The sequence below is a fragment of the Myxine glutinosa genome, chromosome 3, assembly GCF_964187855.1.
Source record: "Myxine glutinosa chromosome 3, kmMyxGlut1.1, whole genome shotgun sequence".
Taxonomy (NCBI): domain Eukaryota; kingdom Metazoa; phylum Chordata; class Myxini; order Myxiniformes; family Myxinidae; genus Myxine; species Myxine glutinosa.
The window spans coordinates 196,495,752-196,514,504 of NC_136263.1; the positions used below are offsets into that span (position 1 = coordinate 196,495,752).

Here is an 18,753-nt window from a genome sequence, read left to right on the forward strand (position 1 = left end):
TGGAGCACCTGGTGTCGTTCCCACCCAGACCGGTGGTACAAGTGTAGTCGCTCCCCCGTGCACGGCGTCCACCCGCTCAACCTACCTGGTCATGTTCCGGCCTTTACCTTTGGTATTCCTCCTCTGTTGCTCTGTCCGAACGAGCCCATGGACACACCGGTACTGTTCGGTGACGCGTTCACCTTTCCCTTTCTGCCAAAGATACCTGCACCTCAGGGAACCTTCCCGGCAGGTGTCCAGTACAGGTGAGTTATGGCCTATGGGGTTGTGGTCTTGTAGAGTGTGCATGGGATGTCATGTGCGTGGGGGGATGCACGGTGCGTACGTCAGTACGTGGGGATTTGTGAAGCTCCGATGTTGAATAGATCGCAATGTTCAACTAGAACGCCACTCAGTAGAGCGCATACTCCCGCCGTGGGTCAAGTTGGAATAGTACGATTTCACAAAAGTTTGAGGGAGTAGTTCAGTGACAAGACAAGACAACACAAGACAGACACTGCACAGATATATATTTAGAATATATAGAAGATAATGTAAAAAAAAAACAAGGCAATTTCACTTACATTTTCGGATTCAGCGTTCAATTCCATATAAGTGAGTGTATTTTGAGGCATGTGTGACTTCAAATAAAATTGTAAGCCAGAAAAACGTTCGTTTCATTCCTTAGGGATATAACATGTAAAACTGGCCCAAACGTCAAAACAAAACTCGCTCATTTTACGTCGTACAAGCTAATGCGACCACTCATTCTTCTGGGAAGAATCCCGTGCACATGCTCGCCACACTTATAAGTTATAACTCACCTGTCTTTATAAGTTCATCAAATACTGACACCGCGATTGACATTCGCTGAGGTAAATGTTGATATCTTCTGAGGTAAAAACAAAAAAAAATTTTTTAAAGCATTTAAAGCACGTATCAAATGATACATTTTATGAAACGGAAACCGAATACACACTTTGGTTTTAAAATGACAGAATATCTTTATTAAAAAAAAAAAAAATGAACATTGAAGATGACGCTGCTAAAAAAAAAATACACCGCTCTAACGCATAACCACGAGTTTAAACTACATTTACAACAAATATGAAAACTATTTCATTATCACAATGTTAAATATAGAATATATAGAAGATAATGTTAAAAAAAAGAGCCCTATCTTCCAATGGTAAACAATCCTTCAAAGAATTCCTGGATCCGGAATAATATCCTGAGCTTCACCAAAAACTAATCAATTCTTCCTTATCCCAAGGGCAATCATCCCACCAACTTTCATCCAAATCCGTTCAGAACTTTTCCAGATATCTTGTTCACACACACACACACACACACACACACACACACACACACACACGCACGCACACACACACACACACACACACACACACACACACACACACACACACGATCGAATGCATTACTCCCTAGCGGGAGTAACGAGGACAACGACTTATTGCAGCACCTGCATCGTCATGCCCACGTGCCGCCACCCGTGCACACCCAGAATGCCTTGCGCCCCGGAACTCCCCCTCATACCCGACACGCGAGCAAGCGCTTCCGGTTCAAAACACGTAATACCGTTAGTTTCTAACCAGACCCAGACCTTGTTCACTCGGTCCTCACTCTCCTCACTCGGTCCTCGCTCTCCTCACTCGGTCCTCGCTCTCCTCACTCGGTCCTCGCTCTCCTCACTCCTGTTCACTCGGTCCTCGCTCTCCTCACTCCTGTTCACTCGGTCCTCGCTCTCCTCACTCCTGTTCACTCGGTCCTCGCTCTCCTCACTCCTGTTCACTCGGTCCTCGCTCTCCTCACTCCTGTTCACTCGGTCCTCGCTCTCCTCACTCGGTCCTCGCTCTCCTCACTCGGTCCTCGCTCTCCTCACTCCTGTTCACTCGGTCCTCGCTCTCCTCACTCCTGTTCACTCGGTCCTCGCTCTCCTCACTCGGTCCTCGCTCTCCTCACTCGGTCCTCGCTCTCCTCACTCGGTCCTCGCTCTCCTCACTCCTGTTCACTCGGTCCTCGCTCTCCTCACTCCTGTTCACTCGGTCCTCGCTCTCCTCACTCCTGTTCACTCGGTCCTCGCTCTCCTCACTCCTGTTCACTCGGTCCACACACTCCTCACTCTCCTCACTCGGTCCTCGCTCTCCTCACTCGGTCCTCGCTCTCCTCACTCCTGTTCACTCGGTCCTCGCTCTCCTCACTCCTGTTCACTCGGTCCTCGCTCTCCTCACTCCTGTTCACTCGGTCCTCGCTCTCCTCACTCCTGTTCACTCGGTCCTCGCTCTCCTCACTCCTGTTCACTCGGTCCACACACTCCTCACTCCCGTTCACGCCATACACACACTCGACCGACGTGGTCATGTTCCGATCTCTACCTTTGGTACTCCTCTGCTGCTCTGCCCGAACGAGCTCAGGTACATCCCAGCTTTGTTCGGTGAAGCGTTTACCATTTCCTTTTCTGCCGAAGCTGTCTGAACGCCTACACGACTTCCTAGCACAGCAGGTGTGCAGTACAGGTTCGTTATCAACCGTTATGGTCTATGGGGTTGTGGTCTTGTGGAGTGTGCATGGGATGTCATGCGTACGTGTACGTGGGGATGCACAGTGCGTACGTGTGGATGTACAGTGGTGATGCACGGTGCGTATGTGTGTGTACAGTCCGTATGTGTGTGTACAGTGCGTATGTGTGTGTAATGCGTGTTTGGTGTACAGTGTGTATGTTTGGTGTGCAGTGCGTACGTGCGGGTGTACAGTGCTACGCGCGGGTGTAAAGTACGTGTGGATGTACAGTGTGAACGTGGAGTTTACAAACGGCAATCGTCGGTTAGTTTCACTAAATTCATTGAGTGGTACTGTGGCGGACACATTGTCAGTGGGCTATAATTCCGTGCACCAGTGGGTGGCGCGAGCGTCCGGGCATGGAAGCGCATCTCGGGCCATGCCCAGAGCAAAGGCGTGACGAGGCGCAGGGTGGAACTGAGATACATGCCCCGCCTTTCGGCCGAACGGCCACGCTCGGGGGCAAGGCGTGGCCTCGGGACATATATGCGGGCTCGATAGTCGAGCCCGCCCAGTGCTTAAGTGCGAGCTGTTAATAAAGCATTTCAGTTTGTACAATGCGTTGTGGCCTACCTTCTTGGCAAACGAATCGTGTGTGCACCGCACCACACTGGTGACCCCGACTGGTTCAGCCGTAGCTGACCCCTGAACGCGCCATGGCTACCAACGCTGTCGCCGTCAAACTCCCGGAGTTCTGGGAAGCGCAAGCCGACGTTTGGTTTGTGCAGGCCGAAGCTCAATTCCAGCTCCGGGGCATCACAGCGGACGACACCATACACTACCACGTGGTCGCCGCCCTCGGGCCCGGTACTGCCGCCTGCGTCGTGTCCATCCTTCGGCACCCGCCGGGCGCCCACAAGTATGAGGTGCTCAAACGTCTTCTCCTCACCACGTTCGGGCTCACGGAGGCCGAATGCGCCGACCGCTTCCTGGACCTTCCCGCCCTCGGTGACACACGACCGTCCGTTCGGATGGATTTTATGTTGTCCCTTCTTGGAGACCAGTGCCCGGATTTCCTTTTCCGCGCGCTTTTCCTCCGCCAGCTACCTACGCAGGTGCGGCTCGCGCTGGCCGGTTCGAACTTAATGGAACCCCGCGCCCTGGCCGGAGAGGCGGACAAATTTTTCGCAGCCTGCGACACGCGGTCGATGTACGGTGCTGCCGTAGTGGATCCCAGTGCGGAGGCTACAGCGCCCCCTGATTCCATCGTGGCCGCTGCTACGCCCCGCCCACTACCGCCGCCGCCACCACCACCGCCGCCGGCACGGCCGACGTGGCAGCCGCCACCGCAAACCTGGTGCTACCATCATGCCAGGTTCGGCCGCAAGGCTACAGCGTGCCGCCCGCCGTGTTCTTTCGACGGGTCGGGAAACGACAGGGCCGGCGCTCACTTGCGGCCATGAGCGTCGGCCATTCCGGCAGCCTCCTGTTCATCACAGACACCTCGTCTGGTCGTCGTTTTCTGTGCGACACGGGAGCGCAGGTAAGCGTCCTCCCTGCCTCCGCGTCCGACAAGCAAGCCGCGGGCCGGGGCCCCGCCTTGCTCGATGCCAACGGAACACCCATCCGCACATTCGGGAAGCGTTGCCTCTCGCTGCGTTTCGGAGGGCAGCGCTTCAAATGGTCGTTCATCACCGCCAGCGTGCCAATGGCCCTGCTCGGTGTGGACTTCCTTTGTGCGAATGGGCTGTTGGTTGACGTTAAGCGTCGACGCCTCGTCCAGGCCGAAACCTTCAGCTCGCTCGCTTGTTCGCTCGCTTGTTCGCTGAGCGGCTCGTTGAGCAGCTCACCGAGCGGCTTACCAAGCGGCTTGCTGAGCGGTTCCATCCCGGCGAAGTTAGTCTACGCTTCCGGCAGCGGACGAGTTTACCCGCCTCCTCTTCAGTTTCCCGGCACTCACGCGGCCCACCTTTTCAGCGGTGGCCATCAAACACGGGGGTGGAGCACCATATCCCCACCGTTGGACCACCGGTCTACGCCCGGGCGCGCCGCCTCGACCCCACGAAGGTCGCCGTAGTGAAAGCGGAGTTCGCCACGCTGGAGCGGCTGGGCATCGTACGGCGCTCCAACAGCGCATGGGCCTCTCCTCTGCACATTGTGCCCAAGCCCGGCGGCGGATGGCGGCCGTGCGGTGACTACTGCTGGCTCAACAACGCCACCACCCCCGACCGCTACCCGGTCCCGCATATTCAGGACTTTTCCGCCCGGTTGGCGAACACGACCATATTCTCCAAGGTGGACCTCATCCGGGGCTACCACCAGGTCCCCGTACAACCGGACGATGTACCAAAGACGGCCGTCATCACACCTTTCGGCCTCTTTGAGTTCTTGCGGATGCCTTTTGGGTTGAAAAATGCGGCCCAGGCGTTCCAGCGGCTCATGGACAGCGTCTTTCGTGACTTGCCCTTCATCTACGTCTACCTGGACGACATCCTAGTCGCAAGCGCGTCCCGGGAGGAGCACCTGCTCCACCTCCACACGCTCTTCGAACGCCTGGGCCAGCATGGCCTGATAATCAACCCCGCGAAGTGCCGTTTCGGCGTCATCGACTGCTTGGGGCACCGTATCACCAGGCACGGGGCCATCCCTTTACCGGCCAAGGTGGAGGCGGTCAGGAGTTTCCCGCGCCCCCGCACGATCAAGGGGCTCCAGGAATTCCTGGGCATGGTGAATTTTTATCACCGCTTCGTGCCCCGCGTCGCCCAGCTCCTGCGCCCCCTGCACAAGGCCCTCCGGGGAAAGCCGGGCAAAGGTGACATCGCCTGGACGGAGCCGATGGCCGCGGCGTTTGCGGGCGCAAAGCTGGCCTTGGCCAACGCCACTATGCTGGCGCACCCGGCGCCTGATGCACCAATCGCCCTCACCATCGACGCGTCGGACTACGCGGTGGGCGCGGTGTACGAGCAGTGGGTGAGTGGTGCTTGGCAGCCGCTGGCGTTTTTTAGCCGGCAGCTTCGCCCGCACGAACGCCGGTACAGCACCTTCGACCGCGAACTTCTCGGGCTCCAACAGGCGGTCCGACACTTCCGCTATCTTCTCGAGGGCCGCCCGTTCACGGCCTTAGTCGATCACAAGCCCCTTGTTTTCGCGATGGCCAAGGTCGCCGAGCCATGGTCGGCCCATCAGCAAAGTCACCTCTCTGCCGTGTCCGAGTACACGACGGACATCCGTCGCGTCGCGGGTAAGGACAACCCGGCGGCGGATTGCCTTTCCCGGTCCGTCGCACACGCGGTCCACTTCGGGATCGACTATGCCCGGATGGCGGTGGACCAGACCGCCGACCCCGACGTCCAGGCCTTGCGGACCGCCGTCACGGGCCTCCGCGTCACTGAGGTGCCGTTCGACGTCGCGGGAACTGCCCTCTTGTGCAATGTCTCCCTCGGCCGGCCTCGCCCCATCGTGCCCGCTGGCTGGCAGCGCCCGGTTTTTGACGCCATCCACGGCCTGTCCCACCCGGGCACGAAGGCCTCCCAGAAGCTCGTCGCGGCGAAGTTCGTCTGGCATGGCCTCAGGAAGAATGTCCGTGACTGGGCCAGGACGTGCCTCGCGTGCCAGCACGCGAAAGTCCACCGCCACAGCCAAGCCCCGTTGGCCCCATTTACGGTGCCCGAACGTCGGTTCAACCATGTCCACGTCGACTTGGTGGGACCTCTGCCCCTCTCGCGGGGTTTCACCCACCTCCTCACCATGGTGGACTGCACCACCCGGTGGCCGGAGGCCATGCCATTGGTGGCGACGGCTGCGGCTGACGTCGCGCAAGCCTTCATCGCCACGTGGGTTGCCCGGTTCGGCGCCCCCTCGGACATCTCGTCCGACCGCGGCCCCCAGTTCACCTCGGAGCTCTGGGGAGCAGTGGCGCAAGGGCTCGGCGTCAAGCTGCACCGCACCACGGCTTACCACCCCCTGGCCAACGGCCTGTGCGAGCGCTTCCATCACTCAATGAAGGCCGCGCTCCGGGCCAGCCTCTGCGACGGCAGCTGGGCCGACAGGCTCCCCTGGGTCCTGCTGGGCCTCAGGACGGCGCCCAAGGACGACCTGCGCGCGTCCTCGGCGGAGCTGGTCTTCGGCCAACCCCTGCGGGTACCGGGCGAATTTATCCACGGCCCCTTGGTCTGCGGCGCAACAGCGCTCCGCCCTTCAGGAGACCACCAGGAGGTTCGCCCCGGTGCCGACGGCACACCACGGTTGCCCGTCCTCCCACGTCGCCCCGGAGCTTCGCACGGCGGAGTACATTTTTGTCCGGCACGATACCCACCGGGCACCGCTGAGGCCCCCGTAAGACGGGCCCTTCCGCATGCTGGAGACCAGGGACAAGCATTTCACCGTGGACATCGGCGGTACTCCGGATCGTATCTCCGTGGACCGCCTCAAGCCGGCCCACCTCGACCTGGACCACCCCCCGCAAGCAGCTCTGCCTCCACGTCGAGGCCGCCCCCCGGCGGGCAGACCCCCGGCGCCCACCAGCCCCGCCGTCCCGCTACCCCCCAGCCCTGCACGCATTGCCAGAGGGCGTTTCGGCCGGGTCATCCGGCTTCCCCGCAAGCTCACCCTTCAGGTGTGCGGGAATTCTGGGGGGGGGTGCGTGTGGCGGACACATCGTCAGTGGGCAATAATTCCGCGCACCAGTGGGTGGTGCGAGCGTCCGGGCGTGGAAGTGCAACTCGGGCCACGCCCGGAGCAAAGGCGTCACGAGGCGCAGGGTGGAACTGAGATACATGCCCCGCCTTTCGACCGACCGGCCACGCCCGGGGGCAAGGCGTGGCCTCGGGACATATATGCGGGCTCGATAGTCGAGCCGGCCCAGTGCTTACGTGCGAGCTGTTAATAAAGCATTTCAGTTTGTACAACGCGTTGTGGCCTACCTTCTTGGCAAACGAATCGTGTGTGCACCGCACCACAGTACGGTATTTATTACGTGTTTTTATTTTATATTTTAGGAGAAGTCTCCCTGAGGACGTGTTGTATATTGCAATGTGGTTTAATCGGGTGGTGGTCGTCACTGTTGTATCCTGTGGTTTTAAGTGGTGGGCAGAGCTAGTGGTCAGTTTATATACACTTGGGGTGTGTTCCATCACCAATGGCCTCGTGGAGTGCTCGCCAAGCGACAAATTGATGTACCTCATCCAAAAGTTTGATAAGGAATCCTGGAATGTGGAAATATCTTCTGGCGCGTCCGATTTTAGACAAACATAGATTCAGTTGAGACGGTGCAGAAGAAGGGACATTAAAATGGTTCCGGAAATGACGGAGCTTTCCTACCAGACCGAGAGACTAAAGATTGAGGAGGAGGAGCTAGAGGGGTCATGTGATTATTTCCAGCACCGAATGTGGGAGGACCTTTCCTTTTCGTGTCTGTTTGTGGACTGAATCTGACAACATTTGGTGCACTGGTAATGTCTGACGAGGATGAATTGATTCGATTATGGTGAAGATTCACATCTGCATCACAGATTTTTAAAAGTAATTCTTCATCATTGAGAGATTGGGTCAAAGAACGATAAATAGCATGATATTAAAAAAATTATGGATGGATTATGGCAAAATCTGGATGAGTCGGTTAGATGACAAGTACAGCCAGTTTGATTTTTGGTTCAGGTCCAAAAGCACGAGAGGGCGACAGTATTGTGGTGAAGAAGACTCTGCCCGTGTGGTCATCTATACTAGCCACAAAAAGAAACTGTGCATTGTTAAAACTCTCTCTGAATTGGAAAATATAACAACAATGTAACATTTCCATGTAAACTTTAATAGGTGGATTATGAGACCATAACAAAACGGTGGAACTGCATTTGTAATGTCCATCATAATGACATAACGAGCAAGTTCGGAGCAGGGGTCAAGCGACAGTGACACAAAGTGAACAAGCAATATTGATGTCTGCATAGTGTCATCTATGCATGATGTCGGATGTCAGTCAGAGCCTTAGAGATGTCCCATCACCTGCCTATTCATACACTTCCTCACCACATCCTTTTTAATGATTATTAGGGTTGATGGCCATAATTGTTAATGATTATTTATTTTACGTTCCCCATATCCCTGACCAAACCTCTTTGCTGTGCAGACAACTGACTCTAATTTCATAATCAACAAGCGTTACGCCTAGGTCCCCCGTCGGTGAAGTGATGAGTTGACAAAGGGGAAGACTCAGGAAACATAGTCGATAATATTTGCGATTGGGTTGGAGACACACCTACACACCAGATTAGAAGTTAGTAGTTGGTTTATTTTTCAAGATATTGTTACGGGACCGCGACGAGGATGTTTGCCGAGCGGATGGCCGCCGCGCCCGAACAGTTACCCTGACTAACCCGATTCCTGAACGTTGGCCGAATCGCGCCACAGATATTCAATGAGGGAAAAGACAAAGGCGACACGGATGTGAAGAAGAGGAAGACAGAAGTAGGGAATACGAATATAATTTATTTCTATTTACAGGACCAAAATAAACCAAGGAAGAAGGAAAGATAATAAAATAAAGACAGAAGGAATCAAGGAGACACAGTGAAAATTCTAGCTTAACTAAACATGCTTAATTAACCCAGGGACAAGACACACAGAACAAACTCACGTACACGAATGGGGAAATTGCAGGCAGGAATGACAGGAGGTGGGTGGCTGGAGGGGGAGGAAGGCACGGAGCTGGCTGGAGCTTGATCCCGCACGGGACGTCGGGCTGGACCTCGACGGCCGCCGATGCCACCGATCCTGTGGTGTGCGCGGGGTAACGGGTCGGAGCTGCCTGGTGGAGCCAACGCTGCTGGTGGGGGGTCTGGCGTGACGGGTTCTCTCTCCCTCTCTTGGCTCGCAGGACTCTTTTCTCTCTCTTAGTCCAACCACTTCAAGGCTTTCGTGCGCGCTCTTTATAGCGCCTCAGGCGATCAAGCCGCTGGTGTCCAGGACACGCCCATCGGTGAGCTCGCCTCGGCCCTGATTGGTCGGCACGGCCCTCTGGCTCCGCCCTTGATGACGATGGGTGGGCACGCCCAGGAGTCGGCAGCTCCTCCCCCTTCTTCTCCGAGCCGACCTCGTGGCGAATGGAGTCGCGGAGGGAACAGTTGGCAATTGTTGGAAGGGGAATGTGAAGGGAAAGGGGATCTACTCTTTTTTCACTTGGTGCAATGGAGTATTTAAATTAATGGAAGACACAGCCTTACACTAATACACATGGATATAACTACTGAACAGGGAGATATGGTGTCCTGCGTGTATGCTTTATGGAATTAACTACGGGAACGCCCTTTGACCTTTATACAACAACAAATGCAGGAAGGAGGGTGACATTTTACAACAATTCATTACACAACAATAAAAAAAACAACATTCTCATATCCACAACACTGCACCGTCCTCCCCTTAGGCATGTCCCGGGCCTATGAACTTTAGCTTTTAGTGTGGCATGTAGGTGTAGTTCCCTCTACATTTAACCTGACCCTGAGTGCGACAGTTTTAAAACATAAATAAATATGTCCCGCTGCTCCATTGCACCCTGCCTAACAGATTCACGCCCACAGCTAACCGAATTGCGGAATTGTCTTCAAACTATACATTTACGGTGGGGGCGCATTATTTACAATGACTACTTTATTTACAAAACGCAACCCAGGACCTGTGATCGTTCTTTTGGGGGGGGGGGGGGGGGGAGAGAGTCTGCCCTGCATCGATGCACCATGAAAGCACCCAAAAACCGCACCCAAGCACCATCGGTGCACAGTCATCACTGTTCATTAAAAAATAAAAACAACAAACCCTGGTGCTGGTCTTCCTCTTCGGCTCCCTCTGCTGGCCATGTTATTTTCCTGTTGTCATCTTCTTTGCTGGCGGCCTATTTGCAATAAAACTTGCACAAAACATGTCCATTTTATTTATTTATGGCCCACAGGGCCGACTATGTGTGGTTCACCTGTGGGGCATCGGTGCCCTGTGACCAAGGTCCGCCAGCAAGATCTCGGGCCTTCATGGCCGGTTCCAGCAGAGGGGCCATGCCCCCAACCCATGGGGTCCATAAGTGGTGCTCAGCCACAGACATGTGGTCCATAAGGTGGTGCATTGATGCAGACAGCTGTGGTTGCGAGAGGTTCGGGCGCCCAATGGCAGACTCACGCACGCTCCCAGTGGCGCACAGTCCTCGGTGGGAGACAAAAGGGGGGAAAAGACAGGTGAGCGAGGGGTAAGGTCACAAGGGTACACATCAAACAAGGCAAGGCGAAGTGCGTACGGAGAGCGAAGTGAGAAAAGCTCGTCACTACCGTACGTCACCCCCCCGTCACCTACTCTACCCTTGCCCTTACCCCATATTTACAACAATCTACACATTTACAAATTCGTCACTACTGTCACGTCTTCCCCATATTTCCCCGATACCAAATTCGTCTTCACAATCCCACTAACCAAATTTGCCATCATCAATTCATCATCAATCCTCATAAGGAGGGAGAGATGGAACTACAGCACAATGTCACACCCACGTCATGATGCGTCTCACAATCCAAAACATTTGCACATTAAAATAATAAAAACATGGCATGGTGTGGAGGTACGTCATCCCAGGTGAGTGGATGCAGATGGTGCGAGGAGATCTTCATCCTAACTACTTGCTAAATGACTTTAATACACTTTACACTACCCGGGGTCTTTCCCTGCCAATCCATTGGCCAACTTACACTATGGGTTCTAAAAACCAATTCCCATTGACCAAACTGTGGTGCTTCATCAATTTGGGGTCTCACTCCCCCGATTCAACTCCCTGTGCCTTCGCACAATTTCCGGGCTGGGTCGTGCAGCTCTCCCAGCAGGTCTACCCACCTGCACACCTCCACCACTGTAGTTGCCTCCGAGCTTACCTGCTCCTCACCCTAACCTATCTAACTGGGGAAGGCCCTCTGGCGCTCTCCCCACTCGGTGCCCTCTCTGGCACTGGGCTACCCGGGTCCATCCTCCGGATCCTCGGGCCCCATCCACAACAACTCTACCGGCTCCCAGTGCCCACCTGCGGCCTCACCTGGCCGACATCCTAACAGTGGCGGAGTGTCAACCAACTACACACACTAACAGGCTACACGCCCAGCCATTTCCACAACACTAATGCACCCATCCAAGTACCATTCTTCCACACGCACCACAGATGCCAATATCCAACCACAATTTACCTGTACCCTCTACCTAACACTTACACTACCCTCCCCGGGTATTCGTGATGGGGGTCCATCCTCCTTTCCCCCATCCACACCTTCGCACCATCCACTCCACTCCACAGTTTCCACCATACTCACTCCACGACCATCCATTCCAATACTCCATATATTCCATACCATTTATTCCATACAACCAATTCTCCATTCACCTGTAGTTGCACACCTGTGCAATCTTACCTGGTGCCACCTGCACCCTCCTTCCTCCCAGGACCATTCGGTCAACACAACTCACATCACTATCACTCACTCAAACACTGCTCCATACACCTGTCCAGTTGCACACCTGTGCAATCACACCTTTTAACCATACACACGGCATCATCTGAACTACCTGTTGCCCTGCTAACTTAGTGCTCCCTGTCTTCCCTTTAAACTAAGCACATACCACGTCATTATCATCCAAACTAATCTACCTGCGTCCCCACTACAGGTATCATTGTCACTACCTAATCTTACTGTTACCTAAGGTCATCTTCTAGGTCTCTACACACAATATCCTAACCCTCCCGGGCTAGTTTTCACTGCCAAACCCCATAAATCTATTGCTCCTTTGCCCCCGTTTGTGAGATGGCAGAGTTGCCATCCCACCACATCGGGTATCTTCCACTACCAATTTTGCACACCAAATTCCAGCTAATTAAAAATTTGCCAATCTGCCAATCACACTACCATTACCAATCAATCTGCCAATCCTTTACCAATCAAATTTTGTTTTTCTAATTTCGGGTCCAAAACACTATCCTCATCACACGTCTACTCACTAGTGCCTCTCGGTGCGCCAATTCATCTCTAAAACCCGGCTTCGTAAAGCCGAGCAATGAATGCGGGTTGCTTGGTGCCGGCGGCTGGATCCGTCCGGCACTCGGTGCAGGGAAGGAGGTTTACCCGGGCCGAGATCCCACGCACCACCTCGGCACGGAGCCGTCCAATGGCCCGATCTCGACCTGCCGGAACGCCTCAACAAAAAGGGGTCGCCATGACGACCCTATCGGGCTGCCCGCTCCGCCTAGTGGAGCACGGACGCGGCCGTTCAAAGCGCGGCCCGGCGTGGATCCCGCACGGCGGTTCTTTCGAAACCGCCGCAGATCCCCGCGGCACGCAAAGCTGCCCGGCACGCACCGAGGGCCCGATTCGGCTATACGTCGCTCTAACCGCTAACCCGGTTACCGTCGATGCTCCACTTGCATGCTCACACCCCGCAGCCCGTTCCTTGCTCATACATCCAGCCGTCTCCATGCTCTGTCATTGCACCTTCCCTGACACACCCAGGTACACTCAATCCGCTTACAGACTTGGTCACACACCTGACCACCGCACACCTTTGCACACACTCATCGTTCGCACACCTCACCAACACACCTTCGCGCCCCCTCCTCGGTCACCTCCTCTGTGACAACCACAGGTGTGCTCTCACTTGCACACCCAACCACGTGCCTCACTACCAATTCCAGTGTGCATTCCCACACACGCTCTTCCATTCCAGGTGTGCATCCCTCCATTCCAGGTGTACATCCTCTCTCACCTGCCACAACCAACTCATGCTCCGTGTCACTCTTACCACTTTCACCACCACTCTTGACAGCGCACTCTTTCCTCATGCACTCCTCTGTTACACACCTTTCTCGCGCATCCTCTTACGCACACTCTCCCGTTACACCCTCCATAACACTCACCGCAGGTGTGCATTCTATCGTTACATCCTCTGTAACACTCCCCATCCCGCGCTTCCATGTGCCCCCTCACACACGCGCTACGACCAACTCACTCTCGACAGCACACTCACTCCAATTTCGTCCTCTAACGCCACCTTGACTTTCGATGTGCGTCCTCACCTCCCGGTCCTTCGTCTCCATTACTTCTGTCACCTCGTCCAACCTCGTCAGTCCCTCACGTACCATCTGACATTCCCTCTTCGTCGCTATCAAGTCGTCTTTTAGTTCTTTTTGTGTCGCCTTTAACCCTCATAGTATCGCAGTGTTCCTTTGTACTTGATCCAATAACTCCGTCTGTCCCACCGTCAGCTGTTCCACCTCCTGCGTCAGGTCCTCTATGCCCCCTTGTAACTTTGCCGTATTATTCCTCACCTCTTTCTCCATACGCTTCTCACCTCGCTTTACCTCCTCGCGTACCCCCGAGACCTCCTCGCGTACCCCCGAGACCTCCTCGCGTACCCCCGAGACCTCCTCGCTTACACCTCGTCGTATCTCCTCCATATCTCCTCCTCCATATCTCCTCCTCCATATCTCCTCCTTCATATCTCCTCCTTCATATCTCCTCCTTCATATCTCCTCCTTCATATCTCCTCCTTCATCTCCTCCATCTCTTTAGTAGATGCCGCCCTCATCTGTCCCAATTCATCCCTCTGAGCATCCAGTTTACCTTCCAACCCGATTTTCACCTCCTCTATCTGGTTCCCCATCCGTTTGATTTCCCAGGCGGATTGCTCCCCTACTTCCCGCAATTTGTCGTCCATTGTATTTTCCAACCCCATTAACCCATTCTTCACCTTTTTTATCCCGTTGTCTAACCCCTCAAATTTATTGTCTAACCCCGCAAATATACTTCCCATATTGTTTAACACGTCTCTTAATTGCTCACTTGTACCCCTCGTTTCATCCCTCATTGCCCCCATTTGCTCACTGGTACTCCTTGCTTCGTCCCTCATTTGGCCTTCCATCCTGTTTTCCATCCCTTTGAAATTATCGTCTGTTTTTACCATAAAAGCCATCATCCGTTTCATAAACAGGTCCAAATTCATTGGCATCTCGGGCTCGGCTGCTGCGACCACGGGCGCGGCTAAATTTGGTGCCGCAACAACCATGTGCGCGAGGGCGCCATTTTGTGCGCCTGATACCTCCTCAACCACCTCCTTATTTCTCTCCTCCATTTCTTCCCTGTGGTCCTGTGTTACCCCTAACCCCTCTTCTAGCTCACCCACCTGCATCCGATCGCCTTGACTAGCCATGGCGCGATTTCAAAGTTTGGGTTTTCTAAAACAAAACAAATTTCGGCCGCTCGTAATTTTGAGCGCGTTAAGCGCGCTTCGGGTCCAATCTCGCTCCTGACACCAATTGTTACGGGACCGCGGCGAGGATGTTGTTTGCCGAGCGGATGGCCGCCGCGCCCGAACAGTTACCCCGACTAACCCGATTCCTGAACGTTGGCCGAATCGCGCCACAGATATTCAATGAGGGAAAAGACAAAGGCGACACGGATGTGAAGAAGAGGAAGACAGAAGTAGGGAATACGAATATAATTTATTTCTATTTACAGGACCAAAAGAAGCCAAGGAAGAAGGAAAGATAATAAAATAAAGACAGAAGGAATCAAGGAGACACAGTGAAAATTCTAGCTTAACTAAACAGGCTTAATTAACCCAGGGACAAGACACACAGAACAAACTCACGTCCACGAATGGGGAAATTGCAGGCAGGAATGACAGGAGGTGGGTGGCTGGAGGGGGTGGAAGGCACGGAGCTGGCTGGAGCTTGATCCCGCACGGGACGTCGGGCTGGACCTCGACGGCCGCCGATGCCACCGATCCTGTGGTGTGCGCGGGGTAACGGGTCGGAGCTGCCTGGTGGAGCCAATGCTGCTGGTGGGGGGGTCTGGCGTGACGGGTTCTCTCTCCCTCTCTTGGCTCGCAGGACTCTCCTTTCTCTCTCTTAGTCCAACCACTTCAAGGCTTTCACGCGCGCTCTTTATAGCGCCTCAGGCGATCAAGCCGCTGGTGTCCAGGACACGCCCATCGGTGAGCTCGCCTCGGCCCTGATTGGTCGGCACGGCCCTCTGGCTCCGCCCTTGATGACGATGGGCAGGCACGCCCAGGAGTCGGCAGCTCCTCCCCCTTCTTCTCCGAGCCGACCTCGTGGCGAATGGAGTCGCGGAGGGAACAGTTGGCAATTGTTGGAAGGGGAATGTGAAGGGAAAGGGGATCGACTCTTATTTCACTTGGTGCAATGGAGTATTTAAATTAATGGAAGACACAGCCTTACACTAAGACATATAATAAGGATATAACTACTGAACAGGGAGATATGGTGTCCTGCGTGTATGCTTTATGGAATTAACTACGGGAATGCCCTTTGACCTTTATACAACAACAAATGCAGGAAGGAGGGTGACATTTTACAACAATTCATTACACAACAATAAAAAAAACAACATTCTCATATCCACAACAATACTTTGCTCACAAGGTTCAGATATATATGGTGGTGGCCATCTTGGATTTTGACGGAGCGACCCAATTTTCAATAGCGTTCTTCCTTATGCCTAGATACACCCACACACCAGATTAGAAGTTAGTAGATCGTTTATTTTTCAAGATATTCCGCTCAAGGTTCAACGCACGCACACACGGACACAGACGGAGGGGAAAAACCATAGTCCCCTTTTCGCTCCACGGTGCAACGGGGGACAATAACGGGTATGCCCACCGTGAGCATCGATAACGCAGATCGACCTGAAATGGTCTGGATGGTGGTCACTGCAGTCAGGAACCTGTTGCGGAGATGTCACCCGTATCCATCTGTAATGTCTTGGCGTCGTCACACGTGGACGTCCTGAACGAAGGCCATCGGCAAAGTCATTAGTGTTCTGGTAACGTCTCACCAATGCAGAAATGGTGTTTCGGTGACGATGGAAATGCACAGCCACTTGACGGTGACATTCCCCCACGGATCATCCCAATAGCCTCATGACGCTGTGCAGTTGAGCCGTGACATGACGTGCGTTTCATTAGCCACTTAATTTTTTGAACGATTGAAAATCAAACAATTAACCTTACCAAAGTTAAAGCAGTTTGTGACATTCATGTGCTCCATGCAGTTTCTCACGATGCACATGCGAAAACGTGTTGTACGTGCCCATCCCGAAACCATTGACGTCACGAAACGTGGCGCGTGCATACCTGTTGAATTCACTTCGCTAATTGCCGTGTTTTAATCTGTAATTGTATACACAGGTGTTTCTAATATATAATTTCATTTTTTGTGTGCACAGTTTGTTTTTGTGGCTAGTATATGTATGTACGAGGCAGATTGACGTTGCGTTCAATGGTGATCAATAATGCCTCCATGTTCTAAACTGCGACTCTGCCATCGTATTAGTGTAAAAGGCCATAAGGATGATTAGCGGGGGAGGACCATGTCGGAATCGTGCGCTTTGACACCTTTTTGAAATTTGGCAAGATGTTTGGGCCGGGCACGGGATTTTCAAAAACCACTGGCTACAAGTTTGCGCACCCCCCTGGTGGCCGGTAGCTGCAAACTTCAAAATGGCCGCCAAAAGGTACGAAACGGACGATATCTCAGCTTCTACTGATCGTATATCTAAGTGTAATACCACTTTTTCCATGTTTTCGAGTATAGATAATCCATTTTTAAAGAGTATTTTAGGATTTGAGGTCAATTAAAAGGTCACTGAGGTCGAGCAGCAAACGAAGAAACATTAAATGGAACACAAAGCATCAATGGAACTGTCATCCTGAATCACACCAACATGATAATTGTTTTCCTGCTCGATCACATCACTCCATATTGTTGCAGCAACCACCTTGACATTTGCACAATGGTGTGCACCTAATTACAGCTATAAAACACGTGCAGTTTCCTTTGCAAGCTCTAACACGTGTGCAGTGGAGCATAAGTGTACAGGCAGCACTTGCATCGCCCAAATCGGTCCAGTGGAACTGTCATCCTGAATCACACCAACATGATAATTGTTTTCCTGCTCGATCACATCACTCCATATTGTTGCAGCAACCACCTTGACATTTGCACAATGGTGTGCACCTAATTACAGCTTTAAAACACGTGCAGTTTCCTTTGCAAGCTCTAACACGTGTGCAGTGGAGCATAAGTGTACAGGTAGCACTTGCAGCACCCATGTCTCCAGCCGTCCATTCCATTCCCAACCATACTGAGCTGGATCTGGCAGACACAGTTGTTTCTCAAAGCCTCGATGCCAAATGACAGCTGATACAAGAACAGTTCTCTTGACATGCTGGTACAAGGCTGCTTTTGTGGGTGGAATGCTCTCTGGAGACCTAAGCCTGTGAGTGGACATAAGCTGCCGTGCTTCATTGACTAACACTGGAGCAGTTATTGCTGTACATGAGCACTATCAGTTGCTCAATGCGCTGCATGTGGAGAGAATCCTCTGTCAGCTCGTGTGGATTTTCAGTCAAGCTGATCATTGTTTCAGTTACATCGGGAAAGTTCATCCAAGCATTCCAGCCTGACCTCCCAATGCCCAGAATGCTAGATGCAAGGTCACAACCTGTAAAGGCATGGAAGAATGGGAGTGCTTTACATTTGTCAGGTCCCAGCTGCAATGAAACTTCATGAACTGGAATATCTGTGTATGCTTTCCCACTCCTGAAACCAATCCACAGCTCGGTAAGCCCGAGGTTTTGGAATGTTGTGAAGAAGTGAACAGAGAGCACGATGACATCAGAGTCAACTGTCCAGAGGAATGCCTTCTTATGGCCATCCATGACAGCATGACGCAAGTGCAGCATCATACGGCTGTCTGCCTCCTCATGGTCAGATGGAGTGATGTCTTAGATAGCTCGACTGTCTTGTTGGACAGCACAAGTTCCCCTTTCGTTGCACCCCCCCCCCCCCCCCCCCCCAAGACTATCCTGAGGATATCGATCCCAGACTGCATCAATTCTTGTGATACAGGTGATTCTCTATGAAAGACAGGAGCTGCATTCCAGTATATTCTCCAAACACATTGGATCGCTGTGGTTTGACGATATGAACTACAGCGGGCATGTCTAAGATGACTACTGAAGCTTGTTTGACTGCTGGATTTCTTCCACGTGCAGGCATACCAGGCAAGCATCCAAGGATTTGGGATTAAGTACCTGTTCTCAGCTTGCCTTTATCGGATAGAGAAGGTGGCTCTCTTGCATTTTCGTGCATGAAAAAACTCATCCATGTTTGAATCGGGGCGAGCTTGCAGAGAAACAAACATTTGTGTCACAATGGTT

The 18,753-nt window shown here is 53.2% G+C and overlaps 1 protein-coding gene and 1 long non-coding RNA gene across 3 annotated transcripts in view; one reads left to right on the top strand and one right to left on the bottom strand.

Annotated features, from left to right (window-relative positions):
• Positions 1–1,545, bottom strand: part of LOC144891397 (uncharacterized) — a 31,166-nt gene extending 29,621 nt beyond the window's left edge. Inside the window, exons 1-2 of the long non-coding RNA XR_013622929.1 lie at positions 1,463–1,545; positions 804–871 (exon numbers count right to left, since the gene is read on the bottom strand). This is a non-coding gene — a long non-coding RNA (uncharacterized LOC144891397). The remainder of the gene's footprint in view (positions 1–803; positions 872–1,462) is intronic.
• Positions 8–18,753, top strand: part of LOC137422895 (thiosulfate:glutathione sulfurtransferase) — a 43,907-nt gene continuing 25,161 nt past the window's right edge. Inside the window, exon 1 of one of the 2 annotated variants that reach the window (XM_068109538.2) lies at positions 8–245. In XM_068109538.2, coding sequence (XP_067965639.2) covers positions 92–245 — 154 coding nt within the window. In that variant the 5' untranslated portion in view covers positions 8–91. Of the gene's footprint in view, positions 246–1,537; positions 2,517–18,753 lie in introns of those variants that run through there. The other variant, XM_068109537.2, reaches the window with a different exon arrangement.